The sequence below is a fragment of the Gymnoscopelus microlampas genome (genome assembly GCF_963454915.1).
Source record: "Gymnoscopelus microlampas genome assembly, chromosome: 23".
Classification (NCBI taxonomy): Eukaryota; Metazoa; Chordata; class Actinopteri; order Myctophiformes; family Myctophidae; genus Gymnoscopelus; species Gymnoscopelus microlampas.
The window spans coordinates 3,192,650-3,209,140 of NC_139960.1; the positions used below are offsets into that span (position 1 = coordinate 3,192,650).

Below are 16,491 nucleotides of genomic sequence, written 5' to 3' on the forward strand. Positions count from 1 at the left end.
ATTTGTAAAACAACTTGCGGTTCGACTGGCACTAATATGAAACATAATCATAAAATAACACAAGGGGAGGGTGGCGGGTTTGGTGATTGTGCAACAAGACATTTTTTTTTTCAAAAAAAAAAGGACAATTTTCTTTCAGCGCATCAGGAAAAAACTCCAACATCATTCAGTGTTTTTAAAATATTTACAAGGCCAAAAATATTAATAATGGTAATAAACAATGGTAAAATGATATGCAGACAATGCTTTTTTTTGTTTTGTTTTTCTTTCCTCAAAATATTGTGTATATAAAAAAAGGAAAAGAAAAGGAGAAAAAAAAGGGGGGGGAAATCATGATCTAAAGTGGAAGTCACTTTAGAAAGGGCACGCAGTGATGCAGACTAAGTAGTCCGCTTAAACCCCATTATGGTAGAGTGGAGTCCCTCAGGGCTCTATGCTAGTGTCTTTTCAGTTTTTCCGTTATCGTGGGGGAAAGATTTCGCCTGAAAATAGCAGATAGACAAGCTCGCAACGTGTCGCTGCGCGACACGTTGCGAGCTTGTCAATCAGGCTATTTTCAGGCGAAAGTCACAATAAAAGGATGCTGGGGGGTTTAAGTGGTTAAGCTCTGTTAAAGGAGTAGTACACCCACGAAATTACGTATTTTCTATCAATAACACACCCCGTGAAGCCTTGAATTCATGGAGATGTTTTAGTATTTGTCACATTCCTGAGCCAATCATTTGATTACCGGCGGAGTCTCCGGTAGGAGACATTAGCATTTTTCCGCCGGTCATCAAATTATTGTCTCAGGAATGCGACAGAAACAAACAAAAAACTCTACGAAATCAAGGCTTCATGGGGTGTGTAATTCATTGAACTACTCCTTAAAGCCCCGAAAAGCAACACACTCTCACACAATGCTCGCACGCACACACACACACACGCACACACAGTGATCCAACCAACAGAGTAGATTGCTTGTCATTAGAGTACCCCCTAGCAAGGCATGTCCCTTGGGCCCCCCCCCTAACAGTCACTTTGGGGCCCCTCCCTCACTGTGTGGCCCCTACGTGGGGGTTGGGTGGGCCTCTGCCTCGCCTTGTGTTCCATATGGCTTTTTTTTGGATGGAAAGATCCAAGTCTCTCTCTCTCCATTTTAGGCTCTTTTCGACTACCAAAGGGTTCCATCATAACCTGAAACCTTCCAGAACCCATGATATGTTCCGCGAGGATTTGGTTTTGGTTTCCATTATTAAATCAGAACCGCCCCTGAAGGTACGCCATAAAAAAAGAAGGAGAAAAAAAACCCTAATGAAAAAAAGGCGAGCTGCTATTTTCTAAAACATTTTTGAAACGATACATTCTAAGAGTTCTGGGGGTTCCCAGAGAACTCTAAAGTACCACCGACCTCCTGAGCAGGGCCCCGCAAACATCGTAGGTTCTGAGAATCTTTGACGTGAAACCTCGGCCGTAGCGTAAAATGGAAACAAACCACAGAACCAGTGAAATACGTTCCCCCCCCACGCGGCGGTCACGGAGGTTAACGCTTCTCTTTAAGCTCCTGTAGTCGAAAAGAGCCGTTTGGCGTTGTTTCGTATCGTTTTGTTCTGAAAACCGTCCGTCCGTCTGTTTGTCGCTCCTCAGTTGCTTTTCATGGCGACGTCTCGACTGGGCTCCTCCTCCTCACCTTCGTCCCCTTCGTTGGCGTTCCTCCTCCTGTTCTCGTTTAGGTCCTCCTCCTCGTCGCTCTGGACGCTGGCGGAGGCGCCGGTCGCCGCTGCCGCACCGGCTGCGGAGGAGGAGGAGGAGGAGGAGGAGGAGGAGGCTGCTGCTGCTGCCCCCGCGGCCGCTGGCGCTGCCGCGCCGGCCGCCGCTGCCGCGGAGGAGGTGATGGTGCTGGAGCAGGCAGAGTTGGAGGCAGAAGAGGAGGAGGCGCCGCCCTTCTTCTTCTTCTCCCGTCTCTCCTCTCCTCCTGCTTCCCCCTCCTCCCCGTCCTCCTCCTCTTCGTCCGCCTCGTCATCCTCCTCTTCCTCGCGGTCCAGAGGGAAATATCCCGTTCCCTTCACCGTGTCCTGGCGCTGGTAGAACAGCACGTAGCCTGCTTTGGACTGGACACACGCACACATACACACAGGCATAAGTCACAGGTCTATCTTTCTAAATCAACTTTGCCAGCCTAGGCTGGCTCAGGGTGGAAGACAGGGTTGTACAACTAAAAATGGGACTGGTCTTCAAAATTGTAAATGCAGATTTGACCGAAATGCCCCCTATACCCATATATCTGTATAAGTACCTCGAAAAAGTTAGTGACACCCACAGTCACAAAACTAGAGGGAGCGTAAACAACAATCTGGTAACACCCTCCCATAAAACAAACATGGGCAAATTCTCCTTCTATAGCACAGCCACCAAGGAATGGAATAGTCTAACCCCATCCCTCAAAAAATGCAGTTCGCTGGGCTCATTCAAAACAGCCCTAAAAACTCATCTTTCTGGAGGCCTGAAGAGGAGCTAGTACCAGTTTTCCCTGTAGACAGACAACCCCCCCCTCCCCCTTTTTTTGTACATATTTTTTTTATTTTATTTTCTAATGCTTTTTTTGTATATAATTTTTTTATTTTCTCATGCCTTTTTTTGTACACAATGTATATATATTTTTTTCCTCTGTATTCTTATGTTGATTTTTGAACTGTTTGGTTGCTACTATAAATGTCTATGAAATTAATTCAAGGACCCCAACGGAAACAAGCCCGCAAGGACTTTTTTGGCCGGACCTTTTAGACAAAAGCATTATAAATGTAACTGTGTTGTTTTACATTCTTTTGCCTAATAACATTTTCAATCAATCAATCAAAACCATCTTTGGCTGCACCAGAGACTTGAGTTATAAATATGAGTGGTATTGTGTGTTATAACAGCTTCTTAAGGAACAGCAACACTAACCACGATCTGATCCTCGCTGGCCGGAGACACACTGCTGTCATCAAAGTTGTACCACTTGTCATCCTCCTTGTTCTTGGCGTACGCCGTGTCTGAGGGTCACATGATCACATCATCAGTGTTATGGACAGATAAGGAGGGGGGGGGGTCCTCAGAGTTACTGCAGGGGGGGTTACTTAAGTTGTGTGCTGGTGGCGTGTAGAGTTGTTACGATACCAATATCAGTATCAGAAAAGCTGCTGATATACTGCCTAAAATGCTGGTATCTGCATCGGCGAGTATGTCAGTCTATGTCATTCAGATACCATGTCATTTATCACATGATGATGATGGTACTGTATGTCATTTACAGTCATCAATTATGTTGCATTTTGAATGCTTCAGTTGATGTTGCACTACTTTCTTTTAATTTATGTTATAATTCATTCCTACTGTATATCAGTGGTTCTCAAACCTTTTAAATTCAAGGACCCTATAGTTACAGACCTCTAAGGGTCCATTTGGACCCCACTTTGAGAACCACTGTCCTAGATTTGTTTTAAATTATCGGTTATCGGATCGGTACTCGGTATCGAACGATACGCAAGTTATGGGAATCGGTATCGGGAAGAAAAATAAATAGTATCGGTACCAACAATAGCAGATTTACAAGCTCATCACGCTGCGACGCTATTTTGGGCTTTAGTTTTAGGGTTAAAAATTGCCACAAAGCAATGTGTGTGTGTGTGTGTGTGTGTGTGTGTGTGTGTGTGTGTGTGTGTGTGTGTGTGTGTGTGTGTGTGTGTGTGTGTGTGTGTGTGTGTGTGTGTGTGTGTGTGTGTGTGTGTGTGTGTGTCTTACAGTGGCCTCCTCCCATGCCTCCGTAGTGGTTGGACACAGCGATGAGGTCATAGTGACAGGGCCCAGTGTTGGGGTTGATCAGAAACTCCGACATGTCCAGGTCTCTGTAGAGACACAACAATAACTGAATGAAAACTAGTCTCTGTAGGGACACAACAGTAACTGAATGAAAACTAGTCTCTGTAGAGACAGTAACTGAATGAAAACTAGTCTCTGTAGGGACAGAACAATAACTGAATGAAAACTAGTCTCTGTAGGGACAGAACAATAACTGAATGAAAACTAGTCTCTGTAGAGACACAACAGTAACTGAATGAAAACTAGTCTCTGTAGAGACACAACAGTAACTGAATGAAAACTAGTCTCTGTAGAGACACAACAGTAACTGAATGAAAACTAGTCTCTGTAGAGACACAACAGTAACTGAATGAAAACTAGTCTCTGTAGGGACACAACAGTAACTGAATGAAAACTAGTCTCTGTAGAGACACAACAGTAACTGAATGAAAACTACAATTTCAACTGAACACACGCACAATTTCGCCCAACAAATAAAAACTACACTAAAATGTCAGGGAGGGACTAGCGGAGGAGAGATCCAGTAGAACTGAGACGAGACAAACCGAAGATAGCAGATCTACAAGCTCACAATGCGTCGTGAGCTTGTAGATCTGCTATCTTCGGCACACAGCCAAGTATAAATACGTGCATGACGACGCCACAAAAAACGTGATTTTGATTCATGTGACGTGTGTGTGTACCTGAGGTGTGTGTGTGTGTGTGTGTACCTGAGAGGGAAGTCTACCAGGGAGTCCAGCTTGTCTCTCATGTAGCGGCTGTAGGAGAAGCGTTTCAGGTGGACCACCAGGACCGGGGGCAGAGACCACAGGTCCAGCTTCTTGGAGGCCTGTTGGTGCTGCTTACAGTTTGGACAGTACCTGGGAGGACACACACACACACACACACACACACACACACACACACACACACACACACACACACACACACACACACACACACACACACAGGGATGGGTATGGATTGGGTTTTATCCCATACAGGTGTGGGTGCCTAAACGGTGCCAGAACTAAAACTTTTCCGTACCAAAAGAAAAACCGTCAATGACATTAACTCTTTGCCTGCCACTGACGAGATTTCCTCGTGAAATTCAGCATGGCACCGACGAGAAAGACGAGATTTGTGTTCTCGGAATTGACGTCATTTAAAAAATAAAAGCTTGTTTACTTCCTGTTTATTTCCTGTGGGGAAATGGCTATTTCTCTGTTCCTCTTGCTTAACGGCAAAAACAAGCCAGATTCAACTGGCCATAGCTGTGCAATGGATTGACGCGAGCGGCAACGACAACCCAGTGCGTGTAATGAGGCGATCTCCGTGAGGATGGAGGTCATGGAGAATATTCCATGATTTTTTCAAAGGTACAGTGAAATCGCTCGTTTTCACTGGCAGTAGTGGCCGCTATTACACTATTACTCTGGCAGTTAAAGAGTTACTGTAGCACTATGAGTGTGAGTCACTGACATGTATTTACCCGGGAATAAAGATGTCTAGTTACTGGTCTTAGTTATTGGTCTTTACTACAGGTTTTTATTGCTGAGCTGTGTGAATTCCCCACTCTGGGAATACTAAGGTTCTATCTGAAATAGTCTCGGCCGATGATAATTAACTTTTATGTTGCGATGACGCATGGGTGTGATGTCATGGTATTGCAGCACCACATGAAAGCTATATTGGACATTAGTATTATCCCATTAATACCTCTGCACCGCACAATGAGCTTGTAGATGTGCTATTTTATTTTTTTAATCGTGGAAGATTTGTGCAAATCTTTGAATATATGTTTTAAAGCGAACATTTTAACTCAGGTCTGTGCTTCTGGGGGTCTCTGGAACAACATGTTTTGAGACGGGGGTCCGCAGCCAAATACATATCAGGTTGGTCCTTGACACGGAAAAGTTGGACCACCACTGATATAGCAACATACTATTAGGCTTTAGAAAACGTTTTTAGATATGTATTTGGCCGCGGACCCCCAGCTCAAAATATTTTGTTCCAGGGACCCCCAGAAGCAAAGATTTGCTCTCTTTAAAAAATATATACTCAAAGATTTGCACACATTTTCCCGATTTTTCAAATAATAGCAGATCTGCAAGCTTTTTGCCGCACTATGAGCTTGTAGATCTGCTATTTTTGAATAGCCAAAGAAATCTTAAAGTGACACAGATGTGTTGGCGGATTGAATGGGTTATAATAGTGGTGTGAGTGAGTCTCACCATGGGTCCTCCACGCCCAGCTTCTCCTTGGTGGTGAACAGTTCGATGCAGTCCTTCAGCTTAAAGAAGGCCTTCTTCTGGGGCTTGTACTCCATGCTCTCGTGTTTCTCAAAGTCCTGAGTGGTTGACGGAGGGGAGAGAGAGAAGGAAGGAAAAATGAACTGCAAGTCCAAACGTTGCCTGTGGTGTGTTGTCACTAACTAACTAACTAACTACTGACAAGAAGTGAGATTTAGAGAGAAACAATGCTTCCCACTGGAGAAGAATCTATATGCACTGTTTTTTTTGTTTTGTTCTTCCAGTTAACTGTTATCATTTTGTTCTTCCAGTTAATTCATTGACTGCCATTGACGCATTTTGACGCATGTCAATCCAAACGCACACACCACCATTGACGTATTTTGACGTATGCTGGTGTTTTCAGTGTTTACACTAGAGGGCGCTCTTTGCCAACCTTCGCCAACCTTTGACTTCGGGAGAAGAGTACACCCGGAAATAACGTGATCACAACAAACCCAACCCCGTCCAATCTAATGCTATTTTTTTTATCCCACGGTTTTTGTAACCCATTTTTTTCACCCAGTGCCAATTGCCTAAGCTTATAATCCTGGGCGCTATCCTCCCTCTGCCAGCCTGGGGAGAGCCCCGAACTGAGCTCATGCTTCCTTCAATGCATGAGGAGTGAGCAGGCCGCTTCTAATCACCTGACAGGGGGGAGTTTCTGCGGTAGGACGTAGCGCATGGAAGGAACACGTTATTCCAACCAGTTCCTTTCCCCTCCATCAGGCGCCCCAGCTGACCAGGGGGAGGCACTATAGAGACCACTGAGGATTACTGCATGTATTTTGGTAGGGGACACGGGGAGAACATGCAAACTCCACACAGAAAGGCCCTTTCGCCAACCCCACCTAGGGTATGGGCACTGATGACGCGGAGGAGAGAACACGCCCCCAGCGCCCACAGCGTCCCCGAACCCAGGACCTTCTAGTTGTGAGGCGACAGCACTACCGACTGCACCACCGTGCCCCAACCCATGCCCCCTAATGGCAAAAATCGTGGGATAAAAAATATTTTAAAAAGGAGCATTAGATCGGTCGGGGTGGGTTTGCTGTGATCTAATGTTAAAGGATTTTTCTGCATTTTTGGCGAGAACAAGCTATATACAACATCCAATAACTAAAGAACAGAAGGTCGCGGTGACACGCTTTTTTCCCCCTATGGAAGCACAGACACTGCTCTGTCTTTTGCGACACTCGGTGTATCGATCGTCCTGGAGATAAATATCCCGTGGCTCTTGAAAGGTTAGTAAAAACCCTCAAAAACACTGGCAAGGGCTGATTTATTTCTTTATTTACTCCGACAGTCAATGAGTCAATACAATTCATTTGTACTAAAGTAGTTTCTAGGTTTGGTCTTTACCTCCACGATGCTCTCGTCAAAATATTTCTTCTTGAACTCGGGCTCCCAGTCCAGGGAGAGGTAGGAGCGGTCTGTGAACACAACACAATCTGTCAATACACAAAGAGGAGTCATGTCATTGATTATCCATTCTTCTGCTTGCTTGATTGATTGATTGATTGACTGACTGACTGAATGATTGATTGGCACAACAGGAATCATATACATAGTATACTACTTCTTTCCTAGGAAAGATGACAGACTATTGTTGTGCCGGTGAGGTAAGAAACCCTAGGAGGGCTTATAAGAGAACCTCATCGTTTACATTATTTGAATTTATTAGTAATAGTTTGTAAAAACGTTACAAGTAATCATTCGATCAGACCTGGATTAGATTTACAAGCTTAGATCTGCTATTTTGACTACTTTTGTACACAACTCTTGTATGATGAACTACTGTACGGCATTAAATGTAGGGTAAGTGATTTTTCTTTGGTTAAAATAAGTGTTAAATAGCTCTTTACTGTGATAGTCATCATTGCTATAGAGTGTTTGTTCAGTAACAGTGTTAAATAGCTCTATATTGTGATAGTAATCATTGCTATAGAGTGTTTGTTCAGTAACAGTGTTAAATAGCTCTATATTGTAATCATTGCTATAGAGTAAAAATGACACAAGTGCGTTCCCGGTATTGAAGGGGTTAACAACAGGCCGGTGGCCGTGTGCTCACCACTGAGTCGGAGGTGAGCCTCGTCGAAGCGTATCTGCCGGCTGTCCTCCTGGATGAGGGTGAAGTCGGTCTTGCCCATGTTGTTGAACTGGAATGTGAAGAGGCGCGTCTTGCCGTGGTTGGTGCTGGTGGCCGTCTGGTCGTGGTCGTGGCGTTGGTGGTGGTGGTGGGAGGGAGGGGTGGGGCTCCCCGGCGTGGTGGTGGTAGTGGTGGTGGTAGCGGTGGTGGCGGTGGCGGTGGTGGAGGCGGTGGTGGCGGTGGTGGAGTTCTGGGGGGCCCCGCCACCTCCCCCAACCACCACCACGCCGTTCTCCAGCTCGTTGTCCCCGCCCACCGAGTCCTCCGATTGGCTGTTGTCGTTCTCCGAGGGCAGCTCCTGGTCCTGGCTCGACTCGTCGTCCTGCTCGTCCGTCTCCATCTCGCCTGGAAGACGATGAATAATGTCAATAATCAAAATATGGTATATGAATGTAAAATAGTGAAAATAGCCATTTGAACCATTTTAACACATTGGGTGCCAAAACCGTATATACAGATGTGCCACTTCAAAACTTCACACGTTACTGTTCTTTCCCTGAAAGTGGCCTGAAAATGCATTTTTTTCCTCCCTTTTCTGCCCTTAAAATGCACTGTTTTGCCCCTGAAAGGAAGTTGTCACTACACACCCCCGTTTTTCCCTTCAACAGACATCCATATACATGAGAACAAAAGAATGTGTGTTGAACAAGGTGTCAGACTCATTATGAGGCGAAAGGTGATTTGACCAGTTGCTCAAATTAATTAGCATCATAAAAGCAGTGATCATCAAAATAATTCAGCATTTTAAATGCCCTTCTTTGTCCCTCTTATTGCCCTGGGAATCCCCTGAAAATTTACTGTCTTGGCGATGGCAGGACATGTGAAGTTTTGAAGTGGCACATCTGTATACTTCTTTTCAAAAACTGACGTCGAGTGCCAAAACTGTATATATACGTTTTTTGGGGAAAAAAAGTTTAAATTTTTTTTCTTCCTTCACAGCACCAGGAGATATGATTTTTTCGAAGATTTAGACTTTAATCCACTTCCTGGTTAACTTATGACTTCAAAAGCCTGTATCTCTGCTCCTGTGTACTTTTTTTTTTTACAATGTATTTTTGACTATTTTAAACTGGCTGCAACTATGGAACGGATTACCGAATGTTTTTAATTTTTTTCCCCCGATTGTACAAGACCTCTATGTGTGTAATGAGGGTATCACCGTGAGGACGGTGATCACTGAAAATATTTTGTGACTACTTGAAAAAGGTCAAAAAATTGTTAAAAATCTAGGGCACTCAACGTACACTTTTTTAATAAAACTCTGGCACCCCAAGTGTTAAAATGTCTGTCAAAATAGTAAAAAAAACGTATAAGGCATTAGGGGTAAGGCTGCGTGGCGCGCAAGATGGGGACACAGGAGTCTCCTTGTGTGTGTGTGTTAGTGGTGTCAAAAATGCAGTGTTCAGCAATGCATCACGATTCGGCCGTGCACCATTCTGCATCGATGCAGCAACGTGACATAATCGATTATTATGGCCTAAATATAATTAGACATACTTTAAAACAGGGTTTGACACTAACGGCTGCCCGACTGCCCGGGGCAGGTACACAAAACTTGCGGGCAGGTGGAGTTTGCTTTCGGGCTGCCCAACCGGGCAAGTAAAAAACAAGTGTTAATTGAACGGTAATTAAAATTGTACCTATAAATTTCATAAAGGACGATTTATTTTTCGGCCAAGTGGGCAAGACAAGTAGAAAATTACCTGTACTTGCCTTGGGCAAGTGGCTCTGAGAACCTTAGTGTCAATAACATATAATTATAATTATAATACTGTATATAATATTATATATATTATAATTCTAAATAAAATGTTGTTCAGTATATCTGACTTGTATTGACTGATGAAAAATGTACCATGTTGTGCAGTAATATAGAAAAGTGTGACGCATCGAGAAACATCATAGAATCGAATTGTTAGCTGGTGAATCGTAATCGAATAGGCTCTATGCACAGCAGCCATATTGGAAAGAAATTGGGCCTCTTCTTACTTCCTTCACAGGTGTTACCAATGATACTAATGAAGGGCTCTGTTCCATTCTGGTCAGGGTGCTGATATCGTGCATGTTGGCTCACTAGAAACACTCCATTTTTGGTTCCCAAATGGTCCCTTTATGGTGGGTGTGTAACTCTGAGAGTGTACAAATGGAACCAAATGGACCCGTAAGGTCCATTTGGTTCCATTTGTACACTCTCAGAGTTATGGGGGTCCTTGAAAATAAGACAACCACTATGCCACACTAAATGGAACAGAGCCTTAATTAGTGTCATTGGTAACACCTGTGAAGGAAGTAAGGAAGGGGCCCAATTCATTCCCAATATGGCTGCTGTGCATAGAGCCTATTGAATCGTGAAGGCAGTGACAATGCACACCTATAGTGTGTGTGTGTGTGTGTGTGTGTGTGTGTGTGTGTGTGTGTGTGTGTGTGTGTACTCACTAGGTGAGCCCTCCTCCATTAGACCATTGGTGGTGTTTCCGTTGACAGTGTGTTGTTTGGAGGTGTGCGTCTCCTCACTCTCCTCAGACTCCTCCTCTTCCACTGAGGAGCGCACGAACCGACTGCAAAACAACAAACACCCTGCTCATTCCACTGCCTTCATCGTCTACTTACATTTACCACAACATATCACTATTAACCCATTGAGACCTGAGGCCGATTCTACATGTCTCCTAAATCCCAACAGTATTCTGAAAAAACGTATGTTTCTATATCAGTGGTGCTCAATCTTTTTCATGTCAAGGACCCCTAAAATTATGTATTTGGCCACAGACCCCCATCAAAATATTTTGTTCCAGGGACCCCCCAGAGGCAAAGATTTGAGTTAAAAATGTTCGCTTTAAAAATATATATATTCAAAGATTTGCACACATTTTCACGATTTTTCAAAAATAGCAGATATACAAGCTCATAGCGCGGCACTCGGTGCCGCGCTATGAGCTTGTATATCTGCTATTTTTGAATAGCCCAAAGTGTAAAATAATGCTTTTTAGCTCAAATATAAAAATGACACAGTTCCAGCCAGGTCTCAATGGGTTAATACATCCTTCTGTGAGATTTACATTAGACACAAGCCTACCGACTAGTGATACCTTTCAAAACGATGGGGCATAAACTGCATATGCTAGCGATGCTCTAACCTTATATCTTACCTACATGTTTATGCATTTATTTCGTGTTTACATGTCGATTTAAGCTCTGAAATGTATGTCAGACATAGTCTAGTATGTCTCAAGTCTTGCTGTGCTATTAACTCATCTAGTGTTTTCGTGACTTTTTCTGCTTTACTGAACAATTGCATCTACCGAAACTTTGTAAATAACTGACATTAAAACTTTACTACTACTACTTTATTACCATCGTTTTTGCACTCGCTCAACTCATAAATCCATGACGGGAGTTTTTAGAGAAAATGCACGGACATGCATTTCTTTCTTTCTTTTTCATATCTCTAAATATCCTAAAAAGTCATTGAGAGATCGTTCGTCTTTTTTCCTTCTTCCACTCAACGACATGTGACTGTGAGTACAGTGCTTTGGGAAATTATGATTGTTAATATGAAAATCTAGACTTTCAAACGATTGAAAACGATATTTGAAAAAGATTGTGCTCATTTGAAGCTTGTTAACTCTTTGACTGCCAGAGTATTTTCATAAAGTACTCCCCCAGTGCCAGCGATTTTCGTGTTTTTTCATTTTTTTATTTTGTAATTTTTCATTAAAATAAATTGTCTGAGTTGGGTTTTAAACACATACGACAAATCTGCCACTAGAGAGCAGCAAATGACAGCTTGATCAGCTCGCTGACTCACTCGCCCCCCCCCCCCCCCCCCCACACCCAGTCAAATACGTCAAACCGGATGTGACGTGTTCTCAGATTCTCCGATCGGCCAAAATTACGATGTGATACACAGCGGCGATGACTGTTCGTCACCCAGACTATAGATATAGAGGTGGACGTCTATGTTCGTTTTTTATACCGTGTGAAAAAACGTGTGTTTCCCTATTCTGGCCGAAAATGACTGGGGGAAAAAATTAAACCCGGAAACGGAATCTGCGTCATAAAAACCGGATGCAGGTGTGGGTGAAGTAAGTGGAACTCGAAACCTAGATTTAAAAATAAGCAGCATAGCGCGATCAGAGATTAAACAATGAACGCGCGTCCAACGCGTCTAACGTGTCGACGGCCAACTGGACAAACTAGCAATTGATGCGTTATCGAGTCAACCGCAGTCAAAGAGTTAAGCCACAATAGACAAAGCAGAGGAAAATGGCTTCTAGAGATTTCACTTTTTTAGACCCCCTCAAGGCCTGGTAATGGGTGTTAACGATGGCAAATTAATTCAACCCCTTACCACTCCACTAACCACACCCCCACTACTATCACCTTTCAGTCAGCTGTCAACTCTATAGAAATCAGGAACACACTTATAATATTGCCCACTTTTACTTACAACACATCTTTTTCACTAAATACTGCCATGTTTAGAAACTAGCCACCACGGGGGTCTTACCAGAGGCGTAGGAGCAGCATGTTGTACAGCTTGTCCTCGCTGAGGGTCCGGGGCACGGTGACGAGGAAGGGCTGTCCGAACAGAGGCGTGGAGGTGTGGTTGTAGCCCGACTGCTTGTACTTCTCCCTCAGGTGCACCGGGATCACCACGTGGTCCGAGTCCTCCTGCCGGTTCACCGAAACCTCAAACCTGGGGGATGGATGGTGAAAAAAGACTCTACATTAAATAGCTATATATTGTGATGGTAATCAACAGTGTTAACCCATTCAATCCGGGAACGCATCTGTGTCATTTTAAGATGTATTTGGGCTATTCAAAAATAGCAGATATATAAGCTCATAGGTGCCGCGCTATGAGCTTGTAGATCTGCTATTTTTTTTTGTTTTTATCTTGAAAATTTGTACAAATCTTTGAATATATACATCTATTATTTTAAAGCGATTTTTTTTTACTCAAATCTTTGCTTCTGGGGGGGGTCCCTGGAACAACATAGTTTGAGATGGGGGCCCGCGGCCAAATACTTATCACTTTGGGGGTCCTTGACATGAAAAAAAGTATGAGAACCACTGATATTATATAGCAACATATTTTTTTTCAAAAAAACAACTTTATATATATATTCAAAGATTTGCACACATTTTCACAGTCTGTGGAACTGAGGTGGTTCTCTAACCTATTCATGCCAAGGACATACAAACTAATATGTATTTAGCCCCCCCCCCCACATCTGAAAGGATTTAGTGCCAGGGATCTCCACACAAGATCTGTGTTTTCCGAAAATCTTTCAAGGTTTTTTGAAAATAGCAGATCTTGGATCACTTTCGGAGCGATGTCATGAACGATAGAAACATGGACAGCCGACAGAAGAAGAACTGTGACGGGCCCACTCACACATAGATGTCGTCCCGCTCCATGATGCTGCTCAGGTTCTCGTTGGTCTGGAAGATGCGGTGGAAGCGATGGTTGTAGATGTCCGTCACACACATCTGGACGGCAGAGGGAGGAGACAAGACAGTCAGTTACCGTAGCTGTGGTTTTTTAAACTGCTTGGGCCCCAATGCACAGCAATGGACAAACCAAGATCTCAAGGCACAAATATATTCATACTAGTGAACATATTTTCTAATATAGAATATCATATTCCCCACATTTGTGGGGGGAATATTAGGAATGATAAATAAACGAACAAACAAATAAACATTTCTCTTATAATGTCCAAAATAGGGATTAAAGTGGTTAAAATATACAGTACATTTTTAGGGTACAGAATTTGCCTCCAGTACAACTGGACAGGTTTGGACATGGAGGTACGCATCAGGGTCTGAATATGGGTCGGTACACATTTTTGGGTAACGGAGGGAGTAAATGTCCCTTTATTCGCTTCCTACATTTAGTTTTTTATTATTATTTTAAGAATAATAAATCAAATGTTTTCGTATGTCTCCCATGTCTCGCATTTCTCTTTTGGGTCTGGAGCTAAAAAGGTTGCGAACAACTGCATTAAGAGCATGTAAATCCACTGCAACAGCAGAACTAAGGATTACTGGCACTAAAGTATCAGTGGACCATGGAGACTCAGGATGTGCACACTGTACAGGACAACGTGCTATGGGAGGAAATGCTTTGGCTGTAGTTTAGTTTTATCGTCATTGGGAGAGACACTGATACTGATGATAAAAGATGATAAGCCCAGGCTCCATGCAAGAACATCACAGCAGAACCCCACTGGTATAGTTTCACGTACAACGAACATTGATCTTATTTATTACGATCATTAGTAACATATTAAGGACTTTAGTTACATCATGCACGGTATGCGTCTCCTTCTCTATTCTTTTTATGGTCTTTTTTAACCAATGATGAGTCTGCTGCACAATTAAGAATATCACCCACCTTCACCTAAGGTGATATGATCTGACAATAAAGATCCATTCTGATTCTGACGAATGTTAGACATTTGTATTCTATTTTGATGGCATTTGATGAAAATTGTGTTCACTTTTAAAATGTTTGTATTCCCAGTGTCATTTACGTATGTCAAAGTCTGTCGATTTGTATTAGGGGACCACAGTGGAAATAAGTCTATGACAAAACATAGGAAAGGGCATAAAATCAAAGTACTTTAATCATGTCAACATCAACATTTTTAAAGCTAACATGTTTCGACCAGAACTGGTCTTCATCAGGGCTGATACATGTTGGCTTGTTTTTTAGATCTGTGGATCTCTGCCATTAGTAACATGATCTGCAACTTTTGCTATATTAAAATAATATTAAAAAATATATTAAAAATAATTTTAATCCTGAAAAGTAACAGTTTTGGAGATATGAGGTTCCCACCCGATCAGAGAAGATATACTTAGTTGACCGGTGTACCCCAGGGCTCTACACCAGGTCTGCTAGTTTGTCCCTCTACACAAAATCTCCTCGCCGAAATTAGCCGGCCAACAAGCTCGCAACACAATGCGTTTGTGAGCCTTGTAGATTTTAGCAGAATGTTCGTCACACGTACCCCCGGCGTCCCTATTTTGGGCAAATCTTCAAAAACTCTGAACCGTGTAGGAGCGAGGAAAGTGTTAAACATCCACACGGAAAGCTGCTGACAACAGGGGGAAAGGGAATAGGCTGTCTTGCTCAGCAGTACAACCATGTGACAGCTAATAGGAATGCAGCAGAGCTATCGACTCAAAGGTGTCTCATTTAATTGTCTTTTATTTTTCACCTTCTCAGCAGCCACCCCACTCAGAGCACACAGTGAGGTGCAAAGTAGCCACATTCCAATACTCTGCTCGCTCACACACACACACACACACACACACACACACACACACGGTCCTACAGCTTAACCAGGAAATAGTTTTGTCTCAATTGGTTTGCTTTTTGGAGAAGCCAAGTGGGCTCTCCAAGCCGCTTGGAGTGTTTTTTTTTGTTTGTTTTATTTTGTTTTTATCATATGTCATTTAAACAAAAATTGCAATGAACTAAACTAAACTAAACCCATAAAACAAAAACAGCATTGCTGTGTCGCAGACTTCCGAACAAAACTTTGTTCTGCATGCTCACTAATGCGTGAGTGGAGTGAGCGAGTGTGGAAGTTGGGGTATTGGAATTTGGCTAGTGTCTCTTACCTTCTCAGCAGCCACCCCAGACAGAGCAGAGAGCGAGGTACACAGGTCTGAGATGTAGCCCACCTTGGGCACCGTCAGCTTGTACTGAAACACAACACAAACACACACACACACACACACACACACACACACACAACACACAACACATATGTTAGCTTAACGGGGAGTAAAGGAGACATCAAAGAGGCTACACACACTTTAGCCCAAGTGCCAACGTTTATTAAGGACGCAGAGATGTAACCGTTTTGACAGACACGACTGCCTTCTTCAGGGTATACAAGACATACAGTACAGTATTGCATACATTATTGTAGTGCTCCTCAAAGTGAGGTCCAGGGACCCTCTGGGTTACATGGGGGAGTTCCAAGTTATGGGGTGATCTTTGAAATGGAGTCCACACAGGCCCCTTTTCCACCGGGGTTGAACCAGTTCCGTTCTTTTTTTCCCGCCTAATTTTGAACCTACTCAGAGTCTTTCCACTGAAAATGAATTGGTTCAGAACCACAAAAGTTGGTTCGGAACTGGAACCAATTTCTTCTTTCTTTTTTTTTGCTCTGAACTGGCAACCAAAGTGGCCGTGTCAGTTGGCCCTAC

General features: G+C 43.2%; 1 protein-coding gene across 4 annotated transcripts in view; it reads right to left on the minus strand.

The window, feature by feature from the left end:
• Positions 1-511: 511 nt before the first annotated feature.
• The window catches only part of usp15 (ubiquitin specific peptidase 15), a 60,836-nt gene continuing 44,856 nt past the window's right edge, over positions 512-16,491 (minus strand). For 3 of the 4 annotated variants that reach the window (XM_084049395.1, XM_084049393.1, XM_084049396.1), the window contains 11 exons: positions 15,898-15,981; positions 13,661-13,755; positions 12,770-12,958; positions 10,696-10,817; positions 8,182-8,604; positions 7,473-7,561; positions 6,054-6,169; positions 4,551-4,700; positions 3,763-3,866; positions 2,926-3,014; positions 512-2,090 (listed from right to left, as the gene is read on the minus strand). In XM_084049395.1, the coding sequence (XP_083905521.1) occupies positions 1,623-2,090; positions 2,926-3,014; positions 3,763-3,866; positions 4,551-4,700; positions 6,054-6,169; positions 7,473-7,561; positions 8,182-8,604; positions 10,696-10,817; positions 12,770-12,958; positions 13,661-13,755; positions 15,898-15,981 (1,929 nt within the window). In that variant the 3' untranslated portion in view covers positions 512-1,622. The remainder of the gene's footprint in view (positions 2,091-2,925; positions 3,015-3,762; positions 3,867-4,550; positions 4,701-6,053; positions 6,170-7,472; positions 7,562-8,181; positions 8,605-10,695; positions 10,818-12,769; positions 12,959-13,660; positions 13,756-15,897; positions 15,982-16,491) is intronic. The other variant, XM_084049394.1, reaches the window with a different exon arrangement.